Source organism: Urocitellus parryii, chromosome 7 (genome assembly GCF_045843805.1).
Source record: "Urocitellus parryii isolate mUroPar1 chromosome 7, mUroPar1.hap1, whole genome shotgun sequence".
NCBI lineage: Eukaryota > Metazoa > Chordata > Mammalia > Rodentia > Sciuridae > Urocitellus > Urocitellus parryii.
Genome location: NC_135537.1, coordinates 36,517,671 through 36,536,186, shown reverse-complemented (window position 1 = coordinate 36,536,186; position 18,516 = coordinate 36,517,671). Strand labels below are relative to the sequence as shown.

Sequence of the window (18,516 nt, the reverse complement as noted above, 5' to 3'; positions counted from 1 at the left end):
CTAAAAAGTAGAAAAGTCACCAAGTAGGCTAAATTACTGACTTTTATCTCCTTTAATTTTGGCTGTTGAAATTCATGTCATGTATACCATAGAACTGGACAACTCCCCTCCCCCGCTCTCTTGTCTCCTTTATATTTTTATGGCATCATGTTTTTTAAAGGTAGAGGGAAAAGGAAATGACTAGTTGACTTAGAACACATGGCTACATAGAGAATGTTAAAACACTGCAACTTGGCAACCCTGCCTGTCGGGGGGTGGTAAGAGTTCGGCACTCAAACACAACATGATAATCTTAATGTCATGATTAGATATTACTCCATTATTTATTTTACTATTACATAGTTCTCCTGCCTTTTAAAAAGTAAAAGCTGTGTAACACTTAAGAGTTTCTAATTTTTTAAAGATATCAATTGAACTTCACTATAATTATATCCTGAAAGCTCATGGTTTTAGGCAGAACATCTTCATATTATTTTAATAATAAATTATGACTAATAATCAATAATTATAAAAACAAGTAGTAAGTAACTTTTTTAAAATAATAAAGTTTCTCTGCTGAGGATTTGCATCATGCAACATGAAATCCAGAGGCACCCATGGAGCATTTTTAACCTACATGTATTTTATATCTTCACAATTTTGAAATATAACATGTCTCCTCCTTTTACTTTGATTATTTAAAATCACATATTCAATTCCCTTTACTCTCTCAGATTAAAAAACATAAGAAATGGGTTTTATTGAATTTGATGAATAGATTTTAATTTTATTGAAGTTCCCTAGAGTTGATGGTAGTGTACAACCATACAAGAAAGCATCATTCCCAAGGCACCATTTTAGATGGACTTACAAATTATATTAATGATTAAATTTCAAGAAAAATATTTATCACTGACAAGGCACAAAATTCATTCCTTGGGGAAAAAATCATATGTGACCATCAATACAAATGTTTAAGTGCCATGGGAATACAAAGATAAGAATAACTAATTCTGCATGGAAAAGTGAAGCCTTTAGAGAGCAGGGCTTGAAGATGACATCTGAGTTGGAACTGAGGGGTGAACACATTTCCAGGCAGTCTGGATGGGCGGTGGTGCCATTAACCCAGATAAAGTGCATAGATGTCTATCACTGCTTTAGTGAGGCACATGCCATGGTCTCTGGACAAAAACTTAAGTCCCTTACCATCTGGTCCATATTAAAATTATAGCCCCATAAATAGAAACAACTATGGATTAGACTGGGATGTTTATTTAAAACCCACTCAACAAATACTGTTTTAAGACCTGCTTCTTAAGATACTAAAACTTAGTAATTTAACTAAAACCCATAATTTAACTAAATAGAAAACAATATAATATATAAGACACAATAACATAAAATATAAGCTCATTCTACTTAGTATTCCAACTAAAAACACAGAAAAAAAATCAAACATTTAAAAAAAATTATTTCCGTTCAAGAGGAAATCCAGGAAAGAGCATCCTAACAGACACATGCACTCCTCTAACATTTGAATAAATTTTTATCTTTGTTGGTTTGCAGGGGGTCACCTGGGCCTAGTGTGGCCTTCTATCATGACCTGTAGAAGAATAAATACACATAAACTTGTAGGCTCAAAGGGATGACTATGTTCATGATGCTTATAAGACGCAAAATGGGCAATTACTAGTAAGGTATCATTAGAGTGGGTTTAATAATCACTGAAATGATAGTATCTTAATTCTTTTAAAGCTAAACTTATTCTAAATAAAGGGGATAATGTAAAATGTCTAAACTTGCTGATCCCCTTGTATACTATTCTTTCTGTATAATCTACTCTCAAAAATAAAAAAAACTACCATATGCTGGAAACAATAGCTTGTCTCAATAAATCCATCACAATCAGAATATATGTATATATACATATATGTGTGTATGTACACATATATATGTGTAATATATGTATATATGTATGTGTTTTATATATACATATATATGTATGTATGTGTTCATATATAAATACACACACAAACACAGAGTATGTGTGTGGGGACCAAACCCAGGGCCTTGTGCAAAAACAAAACAAAATAAAACATCATAGTTAAAGGACACACTTCTATGGTCGTGGTCAAGGAATTCTTAAGAAGAGAGCTCTGGCAGAGTCATACTTGTGCCAAAATTCCATCTGCTAAGTAAGAACGGTTATCAGCAATAGGTTGGTGGTTCAGAAAGCAGTGTCTTTGATGAAGATTTTTGAACATGAAGAGGAAGGAAAAATAATAATTTAGACGGAGTGGAACTTAGAAGAGGAGGAATATAATGATCACTTGCCTTCCAGATCCCGATTTTCCTTTCATGCTTCTGTAGTAAAAGCTCATCTGCTATGTCTTTCATCTGTACCTAAAAACAAAACCAACAATTTTATCCCCCTTATTCAGAATTTCCAGCTTTGAGATTATTTACCAATTTAATAGCTTAAAAAATGAGGCAAAGGTCAGGTTGGATAAGAGATGGAGTCATTCAGGCAGAAGAGGATCAATTAGAAATAAAAGCCCTGTAGTCAGGTTTCTAGGTGAGCCACTTATTCTCAGAACAGTTTCCTTATCTGCAAAATAGAGATTACACCCAACCACAATCCCCTAAATGCAGATGATTATTTTATTTTGGCTCACATAAAAACTGAGTTTGGAGCAAAAATTTTAGCTCCTCAGATTTTTGTGCTATTTCCTAACCATGTACTTTTCAACAATTAATTTTAGAAGAGTCTAAAAGTTACTCCTAACACAGAGAAAAATACAGTAGATCCCTTCGGCCCTCCCTGTCCATTGGTTATTCATCCGTGGATTCAACCAACCTCAGATTGAAAATATTCAGAAAAAAAATACGTATGTACTGAATAAGCATAGACTTTTTCCTTTTTATTCCCCACAATACAGTATGACAACTATTTACCAAATATTTATGTTACCTTAGAATGTTTTAAAAGTAATTAGTAGTGAATTAAAATCTACTGGAGGATTGGGTCATATGCAAATGCTACATCATTTTATATGAGGGACTTGAGCATCAGCAGATTTTTGGTATCCAAGGGAGTCCTGGAAATAGTACTTCATGGATATTAAGAGACAACTGTGTTTCTTGGGGTTATTGTCTCTATATAATATTTTCCCTTTCTGGGAATTGCTCCTGTCAAATCTGTGCTCTTTCTCCCTACCTTCCTACCCATTGCAGATAGATCCAAGAGTAGATCTAAGAGAAACAAGGACTAGGACCAGTTGGGATAAACTGTTTGAACCCCAAGGCCTTGTGCATGCTAAGTAAGTACTCTACCACTGAGCTACATCCTCAGGCCTAAGTCTTTTTAATAGCCAAACTTTGGAGAAAAGATCTGAGAACTCTTGTGGATTCCTGGGGCTGTCCTCACCTACATCTTTTCTGAAGGGTGGGTGTTAACTCTTTCCCTAAGTTGTGAGATGCACCAGCACCATTTGATAATAAATTCTCAGCCCTCCTTTCTGTCTTTGGCTTAAGGTTGCCAGAATCAGTTTATTTTGCTGACCACCCAAAGAATGCTAAGTCAGGAAATGACTACAAGTTACGATAAAATTACTGTGGTAAACATAATGAGAAAATGTGGTAAATAATATTAGTTACCCAAATGTGCTTTTTCTTGGCTTTGTTTAGTGAATTGGAGTCTCCCCGAAGAAAAGGGAACAAGGAGATTTGAGTTTTCCCAAAGTTTATTTCCAGGAACTTTTTGCCTGAAACAAATTGGCTCTTTTTCTCCATACTATAAATTTTGTGCTCCCAGATGTACTGCTTTTTCCCTAAGTTGCTCTGCTCGAAAGTCTACAGACATTTTCAGATAAGTAGACCTCAAAGTGTTTAATAAATTGAATACAATACAGAGAAAAGCTTTTTCGGGTTCTTCCTGATCAGTATTAATGCCATATGTCTTTTAGTCCAAAATTACATGTCTTCCAACCCTTCTATTATTTTTGTAAAGATCAGTCTTGCCTGCTTTTAGGAATGCTAATGACGTTTTAAGTGATCAAAGTAATACTTGGTCATATAAAATAAAAATAAAACAAAGCAAAAAAAGCTCCACTTTATAAAGTAAAAATCCTTCTTACTCCTCAAACCCATTCCCAGGAGGCAGGTCCTTTTAGACTTTTTTCATAAGCATAAGCAAAAAGATAGGCAGTGTGTTAGCTTTGCATTGCTGTGACCAAGTGCCTGATGAGAAGAACTTAGAGGTGGGAGAGTTTATTTGGAGCTCACTCTTTCAGAGGTTTCAGTCCACAAATGGCTGACTCCTTTCCTCTGGGCCCAAGGTGAGGCCAAACATGGTGCTGGGAGGGCATGGCAGAGGGAAGCTGCTCAGCTCAAGGCAGCCAGAGCAGAGAGGAGGAGGAAGGGGCTGCAGGGAAGATGCACCCTTCCAGGGCATGCCTCCAGTGACCCACCTCCTCCAGACAAGCCCCACTGGCCTACAGTTAGTCCATTCAAACTAGAATGGACTGATTCAGTTACAGTTCTCATAATCCAATCATTTCACCTCCAACATTCCTGCATTAACAGAGGAGCTTTTGGAGGACACCTCAGATCCAAATCATAATAGGTAGCTAGAAGGCTGAATGGAAAGATAAGTATATAGACAGACAGATATGTATATATACAGATATAGAGATGGAAGAAGATATAATAGAATTATTCTCTATATATTGCTCTGCTTGTTTCAGTCAATAAATAACATATTTCATATCAATACATATAGAAATCTCAAGTTTATATTTTCATCTCATTTTTATAATCTTATTTTATATGGAAATCTGAATAGTTTTCCATAGTGTGAAATTATTGTAACTCAACTATTTTCCCATATGGCATTACAGTGATGTCTATATATCCTTGCCAATTTGTGTGAGGACTTAATAGTATTAAAAATAGCAACTATAGGGCTGTGGGTTGTGGATCAGCAATAGAGCACTCGCCTAGCACATGTAAGGCACTGGGTTTGAGCCTCAGCACCACATAAAAATAAGTAAATAAAATAAAGATATTGTGTTCATCTACAACTAAAAATATTTTTAAAAAGCAACTATATCAATAGGTAACATTTGATGTTTGTTGTATGATCAGCACCATGCTAAGAAACTAACCATATTAATTTCATTTCATTTTCACAAATACCTTATGAAGCAATTACTATTATTAGTTCTATTTAAAAAGATGTTTTTGGTAGTTGTAGATGGACAGAATGTTTTTATTTTATTTATTTTTATGTGGTGCTGAGGATCAAACACAGTGCCTCATGCATGCTAGGCAAGCACTCTGCCAGTGAACTACAGCCCCAGCCCCTGTTAGTTCCATTTTTCAAATGAGAAAACTAAATTTGTGAAACTTAAAAGTGGTACAATTAATATGTGGCAGTATTGAGATTAAAATCTTGGAAGTCTGACTCCAGACTTTGAACCACACAAGTACAGTGGCTGGCTCAGCAGGTAAGCATGTGAGGTTTTGACAGGTACTGTCAATTGCTACTCAAATAATATACAAATTTCATACCTTAATCTTTTGACGGGCTGCAAACTGCTCACTTGCAAGGAACAATGGCAACCACACATTTTCTAGCCTGTTTAGGACATGCTTCTGAATTTCAATTAGAATAGACGCATCAAGCTGCTCATGGAGAATCTTCCCCCAGCCACCACTTAAATGCATTATCTAAGAAAATAAAAAATGAAACAGTAACTACAAACTTGTGCTTTGTCAAATAACACTAAGATTCATTCATTCATTCATTCACTCCAAACTATTGCAGTAAACTTTACAGGTACCACAAATTTTTCTAAGTTTTTGTTTTCTGGCTATAATGTATAAAGGAATGACAGACAACTCCCTTAATGTCAACAAAGAATGGTTGTTTGTATGGTAGTTGTTCAAGAAGTATGATTTTGCTTACTATAAAATAAAATGTGAGGAACACAGGGGTAGTTTTTTTTTTTTCCAGTGCTGGGGGATTGGACCCCGGGTTTTCTACATACTAGGCAAGCACTGTACCACTAAGCCCCATCCCCAGACCCAGGGGTGGGATTTTTATTCTGTATTATCACAAACACAGGCATTTTTCCCCTCCATGGACTCAGTATCTTCAATTATAAAATGAGAGCATTCATCTGTTAGCTTTCTAAGTTCTCTTCTAAGCTGAATATTCTATGAATTTGTGATTCTAGTCAAATCGAGCCATTTCTCTTTTGAAAAAGGAAAATGAAGCATTAATTATTTAAGAAGTAGCCTTGACTCAGACATTATAAATACTCCATTACCAACAAACTTTGAATGGGGACAGCAGGATGACAACAGTGGTAGTTATTTAGGGCTGTTTTAACAAGTCTCAGAAGAAAGTAGGCAACAGGAAGTAGAAAAATGCCATATTTGACAGATAATAGTCTTGCATAAGTGGCACTGTTCAAAAACAATTTCTCTGTGGCCCCAATCTTCCTGTAGCATAATTATTGGCCTCAACAACCCACTAATGGCTATTTCCTGCTGTAAATTATTCTGTTCTCTACCTGTTTCTGTCTACATACTGCTCAAAATTTCTGGATTGCTGACTGGAACATTCACCCTCTTTATTTAGTTCTCCTTTGATTAGTCATGTTAGTAAATGATTAATAAATTACTAATATTGTTTTATAAAGATAAATCCTTCTTAGTCCTTTTTTAATAATATAATCAAATAATAAACAATCAAATAATAATACTGTTCTTACATTTAAAAAAAAGAAAAGATTACCTTGCTAATAAATAACTGATATTATGACTGGCATGATCTTTATAAAACTTAATATGATTTAGACAGCCTCAAGTATAAAATAAGTAATTAAAAATGTAAGGATGAGGTTGGGGTTGTGGCTCAGTGGTAGAGCCACTTGCCTAGCATGTGTGAGGTACTGGGTTTGATTCTCAGCACCACATAAAAATAAATAAATAAAATAAAGATTGTGTCAATCTTAACTAAAAATACTTACAAAACAAAACAAAAAAATGTTATGATGAAATGAAGCAGAGTCACTGGAAAAATTCTGAGGCAAGCACCAGGATTTGCTATGATAGCCATGAGATCATATGTGCTCTGGAAGGTTCACACAGTAGCATCAGATACCATGAACCCTCACGCGATATAGCACAAACCAAATAGAAAACAAATGTTTTCCATGTAATTATTTCATAGTTGTGCTTATTGAGATACCCAAGCACTTTTGCTAATATGTCCCAGATTTGTATCTCAGGGAACTAACAGCAAGACAGTTTTGTCAAAGCTGCTTAATTTTAGAATTTCTTCTCTCTTTTACTCCCAAAGACTTTTTTCTTCCATCCCCACCAAAGCTACAGCTTCTTAGTTTGGATTACTCTATTCATGAGTGTCTGTTCATTTTTCTTTAATTCAATAAATTAACATTAATCTGAATTTGTATCTTATAAATGTGCACCATTAGGACAGACATCCTTTTAAGCTTCTAAAATACATAATCATATGGTATATATTTGATCTTTAGGTAGTGATGAAGAAATAACAAACTTCAAACTAAATAAATTATAATACCTAACTTTTTATATTTTAAAGGCATAAAAATTGAGACATGGGTCCAAAGAAATACTTTTTATTAAGGTATTTGTTTTTAACGTATATAGATTTTGCCTCCCTTTGATTTATATCACTGAGCACTTATACCCATTGCTGAATCCCAACCCAAGGTGTGTGTTTGCTCTAAGTCTAATAACGCTATTGTTATTAATGAGTTGTGACTAAAATCTATAGGACTTTGGTATAACAAAATGGTCAAACCTATGTTCTTAATCATTGAAAATAGTTTCTGGGGACAACTGTAAACAGAATTTTCAAAGATGAGTTATGATTGGAATAATAACAATTAAGAGGAAAGAGAGATTAGTTTAATGGTTGACGATGGCTGTCTTCCTGAATGTTGAGAGATGCAGGGAATTTGTCTATCTTGTTCTCCTTTTTGTCCCGAGCACCCAGCACAGTCTGGCATATCAAAGGCACTCATATTTGGTGAATGAATGAATGAATGAGAAATTCAAGTACAATAGGTATAAAGCTGTAATTGTATCCCTAATTTTCTGAGCAATGTTCTTAATATAGACCTACATGAATTAAAGTTCTTTTCAACCTGTAAATTACTTTTAGTAACATATTCTTGTAGTATGTAATACTTGAATGAATTTTAAAGGCATTAATGTATAGAATTGTAAATACCTAAATAAATGAGATACCAAAAGTGTTTAGCATATGCCATAAAAGCAAAACAAAAGGGAAAAAAAGACTGTCAGGTTGTTGGCAAAAAGAAATAAATGACTGTTTTTCATACTTGAGATAAAAAACAGATTTACATGCTGATACCTGGTTTTGCTGATATGGAGTAGCTGGGCTGTTGGGTCCAAAGAAATACTTTTTATTAAGGTATTTCTTTTTAATGTATACAGATTTTGTCTCCCTTTGATTTAGATCACTGTAAGTTATTCTTCGGAACTGCTCAATGTCTATCCAGCACATAAGATCCATGCTAAAATGAAAACAAAGAAAAATAGAGCTTTTCTTGTTTATTTCTCTAAATTCTACTAAACACTAAACAAGTTGCTGTTTTGACAGATTCAGAAAGTGGCTGTCTTGGCTAATGAGCACAATGGGCTACACCTATGGAACTGATGGGCACACTGTCACCTCTTGCCTTCCTATGCAGTTATCTTGACTATTATAATCCTAATTCTGGCTAAACAAATGAGTGATGAAAAGGAATAATGGGACCAGAAAAAATACTGCTCATCAATAGTGATGGGGTCTTCCATGAATGATGGAATAGGATCATCAATTTCAAATTTGGAGAAATGTCTGTATATGACATGTCCATTTGACAGAAGGCCAAATTTAGAAAACTTAACCCACAATGAAGGGCAACTCTATAGAGTGAAATTTGGCACCCAGTTCTAACCAGTTTCTATTAACTTGAGAGAAAACAATATGATCAATATTTCATTTTATTACAGGTAAATGTTGTAAGTTTCCAAGATTCTGTACAAAAACAACAATGTTTCCTTTATATATTATATAGAATGTGCTTATTGAGATACCCAAGCACTTTTGCTAATAAGTCCCAGATTTGTTTCTCAGGGAACTAACAGAAAGACAGTTTTGTCAAAGCTGCTTAATTTTAGAATTTCTTCTCTCTTTTACTCCCAAAGACTTGTTTTTTCCATCCCCATTATTTCCATTAATAAATTGTAAAATATTCTAGTAATTTAAATAGCTAGCTGGGCATGGTGGCACACACCCATAATCCCAGGAGTTTGGGAGGCTGAGGCAGGAGGATCACAAGTTCAAAGCTAGCCTCAGCAATTTAGTAAGACATTAAGCAACTTAGTGAAACCCTGTCTCAAAACAAAAAATAAAATGGCTGGCATGTGGCTCAGTGGTTAAGCACCCCTGGGTTCAATCCCTGATATCAAAATAAACAAGAAACTTAGTGAAATGTAAAAATGTAAAAGAAATACTTTCCAGAAATTGTAATTGAAGTACTTGTCTAGAGAAATGCAAAATAAACAGCAGAAAAGAAAAAGTAGAAGGTACTAGTGGTGTTTTAAGTTAGGCAATGCTGAAAGTATAAATATTGTGTAATCACTTAAAATAACATTTTGGAGTTTGCTACAATAAAATGCATTCCAACAAAAAAGTAATCCATACAAATTTCAGATAATTATGCTTAACAGTGACATGGGTAAAAATCTAACACTATTATAATATGTTGAATCAAAACCAGTGGCTAAGAAAAAATGATGTGTTAAGTAAGGAATACATTAAAAAATGGTTCTGGTTCCTCACCTTGAAGAATGAGCCTCAAGAAACTGACGAAAATGTTCAAACTCCAGTTTGTTGTTCAGCAGATCATTAAAACGAAAATGCTTGTATTCTTCAGGAACATTATTCCAATATTCTGTTTCTTTATAGACATTAGAGAGTGATAAAACACTAGTTCCAGTTTCACCAGTGGTGCCCTAGTGACATAATACTTTGCATAAAAATCTCTTAAATGCAACAAACTATTGGCAATTTTCATTGGAGAAATTGAAAGAAAAATCAACAATTAAGCCGAGGGTTTTTAATAGTGGTAGAAGTAGATAAAGAATCTAGGTGATTCAGATTCTTATTCTGTTCCTTTTTACTCCATTCTTTTCTTAATATGAATATTCAGTAAACATTCACTATATACAAAGCATTTATTTTTAAAATATTAATTTTATTATACTTTCTTAGTATAGAAGTAATGTCTTGGAGTAAAAAGAAAAAAAACACCAATAGTAATAACATTAGAGATAGCCACCATTAATATGCTTTTGTATCATTCCAGTCTTTTTCTATATTACATGTAGTTTATTAAAAATGAAGGTTGTGGGCTGGGGATACAGCTCAATTGGTAGAGTGCTTGCCTTGCATGCACTAGGCCCTGGGCTCAATCCCCAGCACCACAAACAAACAAACAAAAATGAGGGTTGTAATTTGGTTCTTTTTCTAAACAATACATCATGAACATAAAACACTCTTCTATAACACAATTTTTAAAAGTTACAAAGCAATAAAAGATACTTGTCTAAGAGTGTGTCCTTCTAATGTAATCACCTTCCTATATATATTTACCTAAAATTACATTTTTAGGTAATTTTAAGACATCTGATGTTTTGTGGATAGTTTACAAGCTATAAAGTGCAAAGAGACAGGCTTATTCTTCAAAAATTCCTTCTTCATATAATTCCTTACATAATTATTTTATCTTCATATGTGCTATTGAAAGTGTTTGACCATGAGATAAATTACTAATATTTAAAGAATTAACTCTCTTTCTGTAGAAGGATTATGGAAAGTGTTAACAATTTTTAGTTCATGAAGTTTAAAATAAAACTTTAAAATGTGACAACTTTATGGATTTTTATGTATACTTCACAAGATAGTAATCAGTATTGTAGGTCCCCTATTTTTCCAACTGAATTTCATTATTGCATGTCCCAGTTCTATGAAGAATGACATTGGGATTTTAATAGGAATTGCATTAAATCTGTATATGCTTTAGGTAAATTTGACAATTCTGCCTATCTAAGAGCATGGGAGGTCTTTTCATCTTCTAAGGTTTGATTCCTAAGTTATGTTTTCTTTTTCTTTTTCTTTTTTTTTTTGAGGCTATTGTGAATGGGGCAGTTTTCCTAATTTCTCTTTCAGTGGATTCACCCTGATATATAGGAACAAATCTAATTTATTTGTGTTAATTTTATATCCTGTTACTTTGTTGAATTCATTTATGAGTTCTAGAAGTTTTCTGGTGGAATTTTGGGGGGCCATATATGCAGTGGCACTTACTATTTGTTTAATCTGAGCCTCTCTTTCTTAGAACTCTACAATGTCAAAACAGTCCTTTGTTAGTTTATATGTGTACAATTTTATAAAGAGAACTGGGGACATTTTATTTCTTTCATAAAAAACAAAGGACTAGAGGCAACCATGAGAAAATGTTTACAAAAACCACTTCTGGCTGTTGGGAACAACAGGTGTTTATTTTGGTTTGAGGGGTGTTTTTTTGTTGTTTGTTTGTTCTGTTTTCTTAGTACATAAAAAAGTACTTGGGGCTCTACTGGTTACAGCAAATTATCACCTATATGAAACAAGTCTCCAGAAGGATTTGTGAGTATATTTTCTGTCCTAAGAGAAGCACTTTAAGGAAAAAGTTATTAAGTATCATAACTGAATGCAGAGCTGAATAAAAATGTTAGATAAAATGTTTAGATAAAAATGTTTGAAAATACTCTGAACATGAAAGATGCCAAACTGGGAATCTTCCTACAAACAAATATGAAAATTTGTTAAAACAATTTTTCATCTTTGAGAGTTGGGGTGGAGGGACTTAAACAACCACAGAGGAATGCTTTATTAGAAAGCCAATAAAGAAATTTAACACACAGAGGCAGTTGACACATATATATAAACTGTACAGTTATTCTTCAGATAATTTCGATTTTTTATTGTTTCAGTATTGTCATTTTCATTATTGATTTCCATTGCTTAATCTCAAGAAATAAAATTTTTCAGCATAGAAAAATAATAAACAGTAATGTCTCAAATAGAGAACTTCTAATAATTTACTAAAGCAACTATTATAAAGTTTACATTTTAAAATGACAATTGTTTTTGTAAAACTTTATTGTATAAGAATAAAAACTGTAGGTAGATACAGAGAAGAAAGTGAAAAATCACCACTCAAAACTATTGTTAACATTTTGGTGAATATCTTTCCAGACATCTCTTTTTGCATGTATGCATGTAGAAATGCATATATGATTTTACATCAATAGGATCAGCCCATACCATTGTTTTTGATCCATACATTTTTATATTATAGTATGTCCTTGACCTTTTCTAGGTCAATTAAGTGTCATTTCTATGTAGATGCACACATTTAAATTTATGATTGTGTGGATCTATCATAGTTTATTTAGCCAATGCAAAAGTCACATATTTATAAGTCAAAATAACACTTTAATACCCTAGTCAATTCTATGACATTTTTAACCAATTTCCCCAATTCCTTTTCATATTTTTCTTTGTTGTTTGTCTATTGCTGTCACACTACCATTTTTTAAGTCAAGCAAATACAAAAAAATAACTAATATATTTCAAAGTACTGTAATGTGGCTTAGAAGCTCAAGTTTCCAGTCTTAGCTAAGTCAAACAAATGGCTTGTCTCCCTATTCTACTTTATCTGCTTTGTTTTTCTGGTTCTTTCGTTAAATATAATGTGATACCTGTAAAATGCAATGTGCTAGGCAAAAAAAAAAAAAAAAACAGGAAAATGATGTGGCCTGTCCTCATTTTATCAGTACATGATCTCCTCAATGTAAGATCTAGCCACCAACATATAAAGTAACCCTCTCAAGGATAAAAGGCTAGTTTTTCTCTGTAGAGAGTTATCTTACCTCATCTTTCTTGTGAAGGGTCTCTTTATGCAAAGCCCGTAGCTTTCGGAAGCATGAAGAGTCTAGCTGCCGAGTTTCTTCCACCAGTTCCACCTAAAAAAATAATAATTATGAAGCTTGTAACATCAACAGAATGTACATTATGAAAGAGTGTGGAGCACAATGCTCAATTTCCAAAAACAGTGAGCTAAAAAACAAGCATGAGTGCCAACAAAGCAAGTTATTTTGGAGGCAAAAGTGGAAGATTAACATAGTTAAAAATATTAGCTACAGTAAAATCACACTTCACATGCATGCAATAAAAACTGCAGACATTTTTATGTAATGATATAAGGCTGCTGATGATCATGCCTCCTTTTTGAACATCCCATGTAGGCTAACAAGCGATGTAAATATGTTGGTCACATTTTGAGTTTATATTCAATGTAACAGGATAATAGTCATGAAGGCAGACACTGCTAGCTTTAGGAACCAAATAATTCACAAGAGAACAAGAAATGACTAGACTCCATATTGTTATTAGTCTGGAAGCAAAGGCTTTATGGTTGTAGCAAAAGATAAGACAATCATTAAATTAATTTTCATAGCAGGTCTCAGTATTCAGAGCATATTCTATGTAGTCAGGAGAACAAGATCACTGTGTCTCTATTGCAGGGAAAACCTGGTTTGGTTAACTACTTTCTAGAGAACTTTCTGAATTTAATAGCAAGCTTGGGTAGTCTGCTTGAGTATCCTTTTTAGGAAAGAGTCTACATAATAAGAGTCATCTGGGCTTTTAGAGAAGTTCTCTGAACTAAATTTAAGAAAGTTTCTAGGACTAAGAAAGAGATTCATTTTTTCCATATATTAAAAATAGGATGGAGGGCTGGGGCTGTAGCTCAGTGGCAGAGCGCTTGCCTAGCACATGTGAGGCACTGGGTTTGATCCTCAGCACCACATAAAAACAAACAAATAAAATAAAGGCATTCTGTCCATCTACAACTACAAATATATAAATAAATAAAAACCGGTATGTAATTTGTCCTGTATCATTGCTAATGTCGAAGATTTGGGGTTTGGGGAAGTTAGTTATATTCCAAATCTTTTTTACCACTGCAGGATATCCTATACAATACCCTTCCTCTACCCAATAGAGTACAGATTTTAAAAATTGATTAGAGAGAACTTTTTTAGATTTTATAATCTTCTAATTTTCCTAGTTAGTATATATATATATTTCTGTAGTAGAAACAATGTTATGCTAATTTTTAAGAGAAAAATCAGGAGTGAAAAAAAAGAGAGAAATCAGGAGTGAAAAATCTATTTTCGTTGTTGAATTTAGTAAATCTCAAGCTTGTCCAGTATAGTTCCATTCAAGGTGCTTTGGTATTAATTTTGCCATCATCACCTAACTTACCCCTCCTGATTGAAGACATGACTATCTAACAAGTTGCTGAGTGAATATGAATAAAGAATAGCAGTAAAAAGCAGAGTTCCACCTTAAATCACCTCAAGCATACAGTGCATGCATTAACATAAGAATATCTAAGCATGGTTTTAATTTGTGATTCAAAATAAATATTTAAAGAAAATTCCTCCACTCACCAATAAGAATAATGAAAATGTTCAAGTACCAAAAATTAAAATAATCTTTTTTTGGAATGAAAAAAAAAAGTGTGTTGAAATTTTTATCTAACAAAACACTCTGACCTAAATATCTGGGGATGCTTTAAAATAGAAGCACTGAAGTCAAAGGACCTGCTTTTCACAATACATAGGAAACATTTATACTTTCCATGGGTATAATATTCATATAACTCATCGAGCATTAAATGAAACAGGCTTTTTCCCTTAATCAGAATTAAGGCCACTGCTGAGACTTGACAAGATGGGACAAAGCTAGTATGTTACCATGAATCTTTTGCTGCTTCACAGAAAATCAGAACTCAAATTTCCCTCTTCTGACATATTTGTACAGGGAACAAAAAAAATGATAGAGATTTTAGTATTTTTGTTAGGAGACAAGAGGGAAATGGCACAAAATTAAGTTAATAAAATATTTTCCCTGCCCAACTTTGGAACCACACAAATCTTAACTCTAAATCTGGGGCCCATGTGAGTTCTTTTTTTCAGTTTTTCTCTTGTGAGTTAGCCGTGTTGCTTATCATTAGTTGTGTAGTAAATTGGAAAGGTTCACACCTTAATCAGAGCCACAATACCTCTCTGTAAGTAGCTTGGTCTGACCTCATCATCTTGGTCCAGGGCTCCAGAAGGAGGAGGAGGATGTACTCTTCTGCTGTGTCAAAGAGGTCTTCAAATGGTGGTTGTATTTTCTTGTAAATGTCTCTCTTCTTTTCCTGCTGGAGTCCAATGTCAAGAGTGGCCGATGGAGCAACATAAGTGGCAAAAATATACTAAGGGAGGATGGGAAGGAATGAGAGGATATTGGGAGAAACCACAGTGGTTAGCATCCTCAGCAAAGGCGTTTAAAAAGCAGCAAGAGAAGGCAAACAAGCTCAAGTGAGTCTTTCCCTGAAAGGGAAAGACTACTTAAGACTACAAAAGACAAAGCAATGTGTTACCCAAAGAATTGGGGTTTTCTTTTATTTTTCTATTTTTTCATTGGTGGTTAGCAATTTGCCAATTTCTCTTAGCTGACAAAATTCTGAAGATTTACTAGGTACTATAATGATTGATTCAAGGTTATAAGACTCCTTTTTTTTCCTTTATATTCACAACATTTTCTACTTTCCACAGTTATTTGAAATGCCTCCCTCTGCTCTTTTGCTGGTAGAACTAGACATCAAACCAGGGCCTTGTGTATGCAAGGCAGACATTCTGCCCCAGCTCCAAATTGCCTGTTTGGAAACAAGAGGCAAGAATACACGAGGACTGAAATTTTGACTATTATTAGTCTTCTACTCTAGATACCAAACAGACCTCTTGCCCTCCCTGAGCTACAGAGTTTTATGAGTCTTCTAATTATCCCTTTTGTCATAAAATATTTCATGTGGTGTCCTACGTTCTGGAGGAGGTACAGGAAGGGGATATGAGTAAATGGGAAGATATACAAAGAACTTTTAACCAACCTGCCTTAGACATCTATTCTGTTCTACCCATTGGTCTTGTCTATCAATAATATTTATATCTGAGAAGAAATCTGATAACATATTATTTGTAAAATTTTTTATGTACTAGATATGCCATATCCTGAACATCAGGTTTAAAAATAGAGTGTCTAAGAATGTCTATTTGGGGCTGGGGTTGTTGCTCAGTGGTAGAGTGCTTGCCTATCATGTGTAAGGCACTGGGTTCAATTCTCAGCACCACATATAAATAAATAAATAAGAAAAGTTCATGAACAACTAAAAAATATTTTTAAAAAGGTTCTTACAATGTCTAGACTCAACTCAGAAAAATCACATATATTTGAGTGTGTGTGTATGTGTGCGTGTGTGTGTTAGCAGGGATTGAACCCAGGAGTGTTCTGCCTCTAAGCAACATCCCAAACCCTTTTATATTATTTTGCCCAGGCTCCCCTTGAGCTTGTAATCCTCTTGTGTCAACCTTCCAAGTAGCTGGGATTACAGGTGTGTGCCACTGAGCTCGAATTTTAAAAATCTTTAAAAAGTTTTAAAGAGTCCACACTAATAACACAAGCATTTACTGAGTATCTACTATGTTTTAGACACTTGCCTAGGTGTTATGTATGCAAAGGTTAATGAATAAGGGCCAGTGCCTGCCCTGAAGAAGCCCACTTGGTAGTGACATGAAGATGAAAAATCACTGTGGAATACAGTATGATAAACGCTACAACAGAGCTACATATTACAAGTGAGATCTCCAGTGACTGCCTATACAATCTTTTATGCTTATCTTCCATGAATTGCCTTTCAAACTTTATACTCAAATACCAAATTTTCTGTAATTTCCTTTAATCTTGCAGGTCCACCATTCCATATCATTATACATATTGCTCCATCAATCTTGAATATTGAGCCTATTGTACATTTTGCCTGCTTGATAAATTCCAGTTTTAAAAAAATTAAAAACTTACATGGATTTCTCCTCCTCTAGGAAGCTTTTGCTTTCCTCCTAAGACCATATGTTCTATGTCCACCACACTATACTGCAATGAAGTACTTATGTGTCCTCTCTTCTGGGCTCAGATGCTTGAGGGAAAAGACTATAACTTATTCATCTGTGAATCTCCAACTGTTCTTGGCAGAATAGATCCCATAAACCACTATTGAATTGCACCAAATCCATAGAGAAGACACACAATACTAAAAGAGGTCAAATGAAGTGAGGTTCAAGTAAAAAAAGGATTAAAGGTGCTGGTTAAAGGGCAAGTGAAATGATCTACAATAAAATAGGAAAGCAAATAAAACTGTGGAACCAATCTGGATGCCCTTCAGTAGATGAATGGATAAAAAAACTGTATACACAATGGACTATTACTCAGCATTAAAAGAGAATAAAATTATGGCATTTGCAGGTAAATGGATGGAGTTGGAGAATATCATTTAAAGCAAAGTAAGTCAATCCCATAAAACCAGAGACCGAATGTTCTCTCTGATAAGTGGATGTTGATCCATCATGGGGAGAGAGGGGCATGGGAAAAAAAATGGAGGAACTTTGATTGGACAAAGAGGAGTGAGTGGGAAAGGGTCATGGGGGCAGGAAAGATGGTGGAATGAGATGAACATCATTCTCCTAGGTACATGTATGACTGCACATATGATACGATGCAACATGGTGTACAACCAGAGAAATGCTGCAATTGTGTACAATGAATAAAAATGCATTCTGCTGTCATATATACCTAATTATACTAAATAAATTAATTAAAATAAACAAATAAATACACAGAAGTAGATGGTTAGGTGGAGGTGGCTGAGGAACAAAGCACCAAGCAACACAAGAACGCGAAAAAAACACCCATCAGGCACTGACGGAACCGCCTGTCAATCAGCGGGGTCCCCAGGCCAATCCTGGATCTTAGCCAGCTCCCACTACCACCACCACCACCAACAACAACTTCAGTAGGCCAAGGGACTCTAACCCCAATAAGAATTCCAGTCCCATGGAGCCTCCAGCGCTTCTACTTAGACCCATTCTGTCAGTCTAAGAGTTCTGCCTGGGAGCGAAATCTCAATAAAGCCTCGTTCAGTGGCCTTTTAAAATCTGCCTCCTTTTGGTCGCTGCTGCCTGACCTTACATAGATTTACTGGATCCAATGGTAGCTCTAGTTCTAATTTTTCAGGAATTTCTATGCTGTTTTCCATAATGACTGTGCCATTTACATTTGTAACAGTGTTTTAGTGTTATCATTAATCCATATTCACCAATACTTATTATCTTTTGATTTTTGATAATCACTTTGATAATAATTTATGTCACTGCCATACAATATGCTGCAGTACTCCAGGTTTTAAATCCTGTGTTTTATTTTTCTTTGTGAAATTCACTTTTAATTCCTTTTTTCTATTTCTGTGCATGTTTAAATTCTGG

The 18,516-nt window shown here is 34.4% G+C and overlaps 1 protein-coding gene across 1 annotated transcript in view; it reads right to left on the bottom strand.

Annotated features, from left to right (window-relative positions):
* The window catches only part of Rgs22 (regulator of G protein signaling 22), a gene marked incomplete at its 5' end in the record, with an annotated part of 89,131 nt that overhangs the window by 22,070 nt on the left and 48,545 nt on the right, over nt 1-18,516 (bottom strand). Inside the window, 6 exons of the mRNA XM_026384481.2 lie at nt 2,314-2,382; nt 5,551-5,709; nt 8,411-8,573; nt 9,887-10,059; nt 13,024-13,116; nt 15,222-15,416. Of these exons, the coding sequence (XP_026240266.2) occupies nt 2,314-2,382; nt 5,551-5,709; nt 8,411-8,573; nt 9,887-10,059; nt 13,024-13,116; nt 15,222-15,416 (852 nt within the window). The remainder of the gene's footprint in view (nt 1-2,313; nt 2,383-5,550; nt 5,710-8,410; nt 8,574-9,886; nt 10,060-13,023; nt 13,117-15,221; nt 15,417-18,516) is intronic.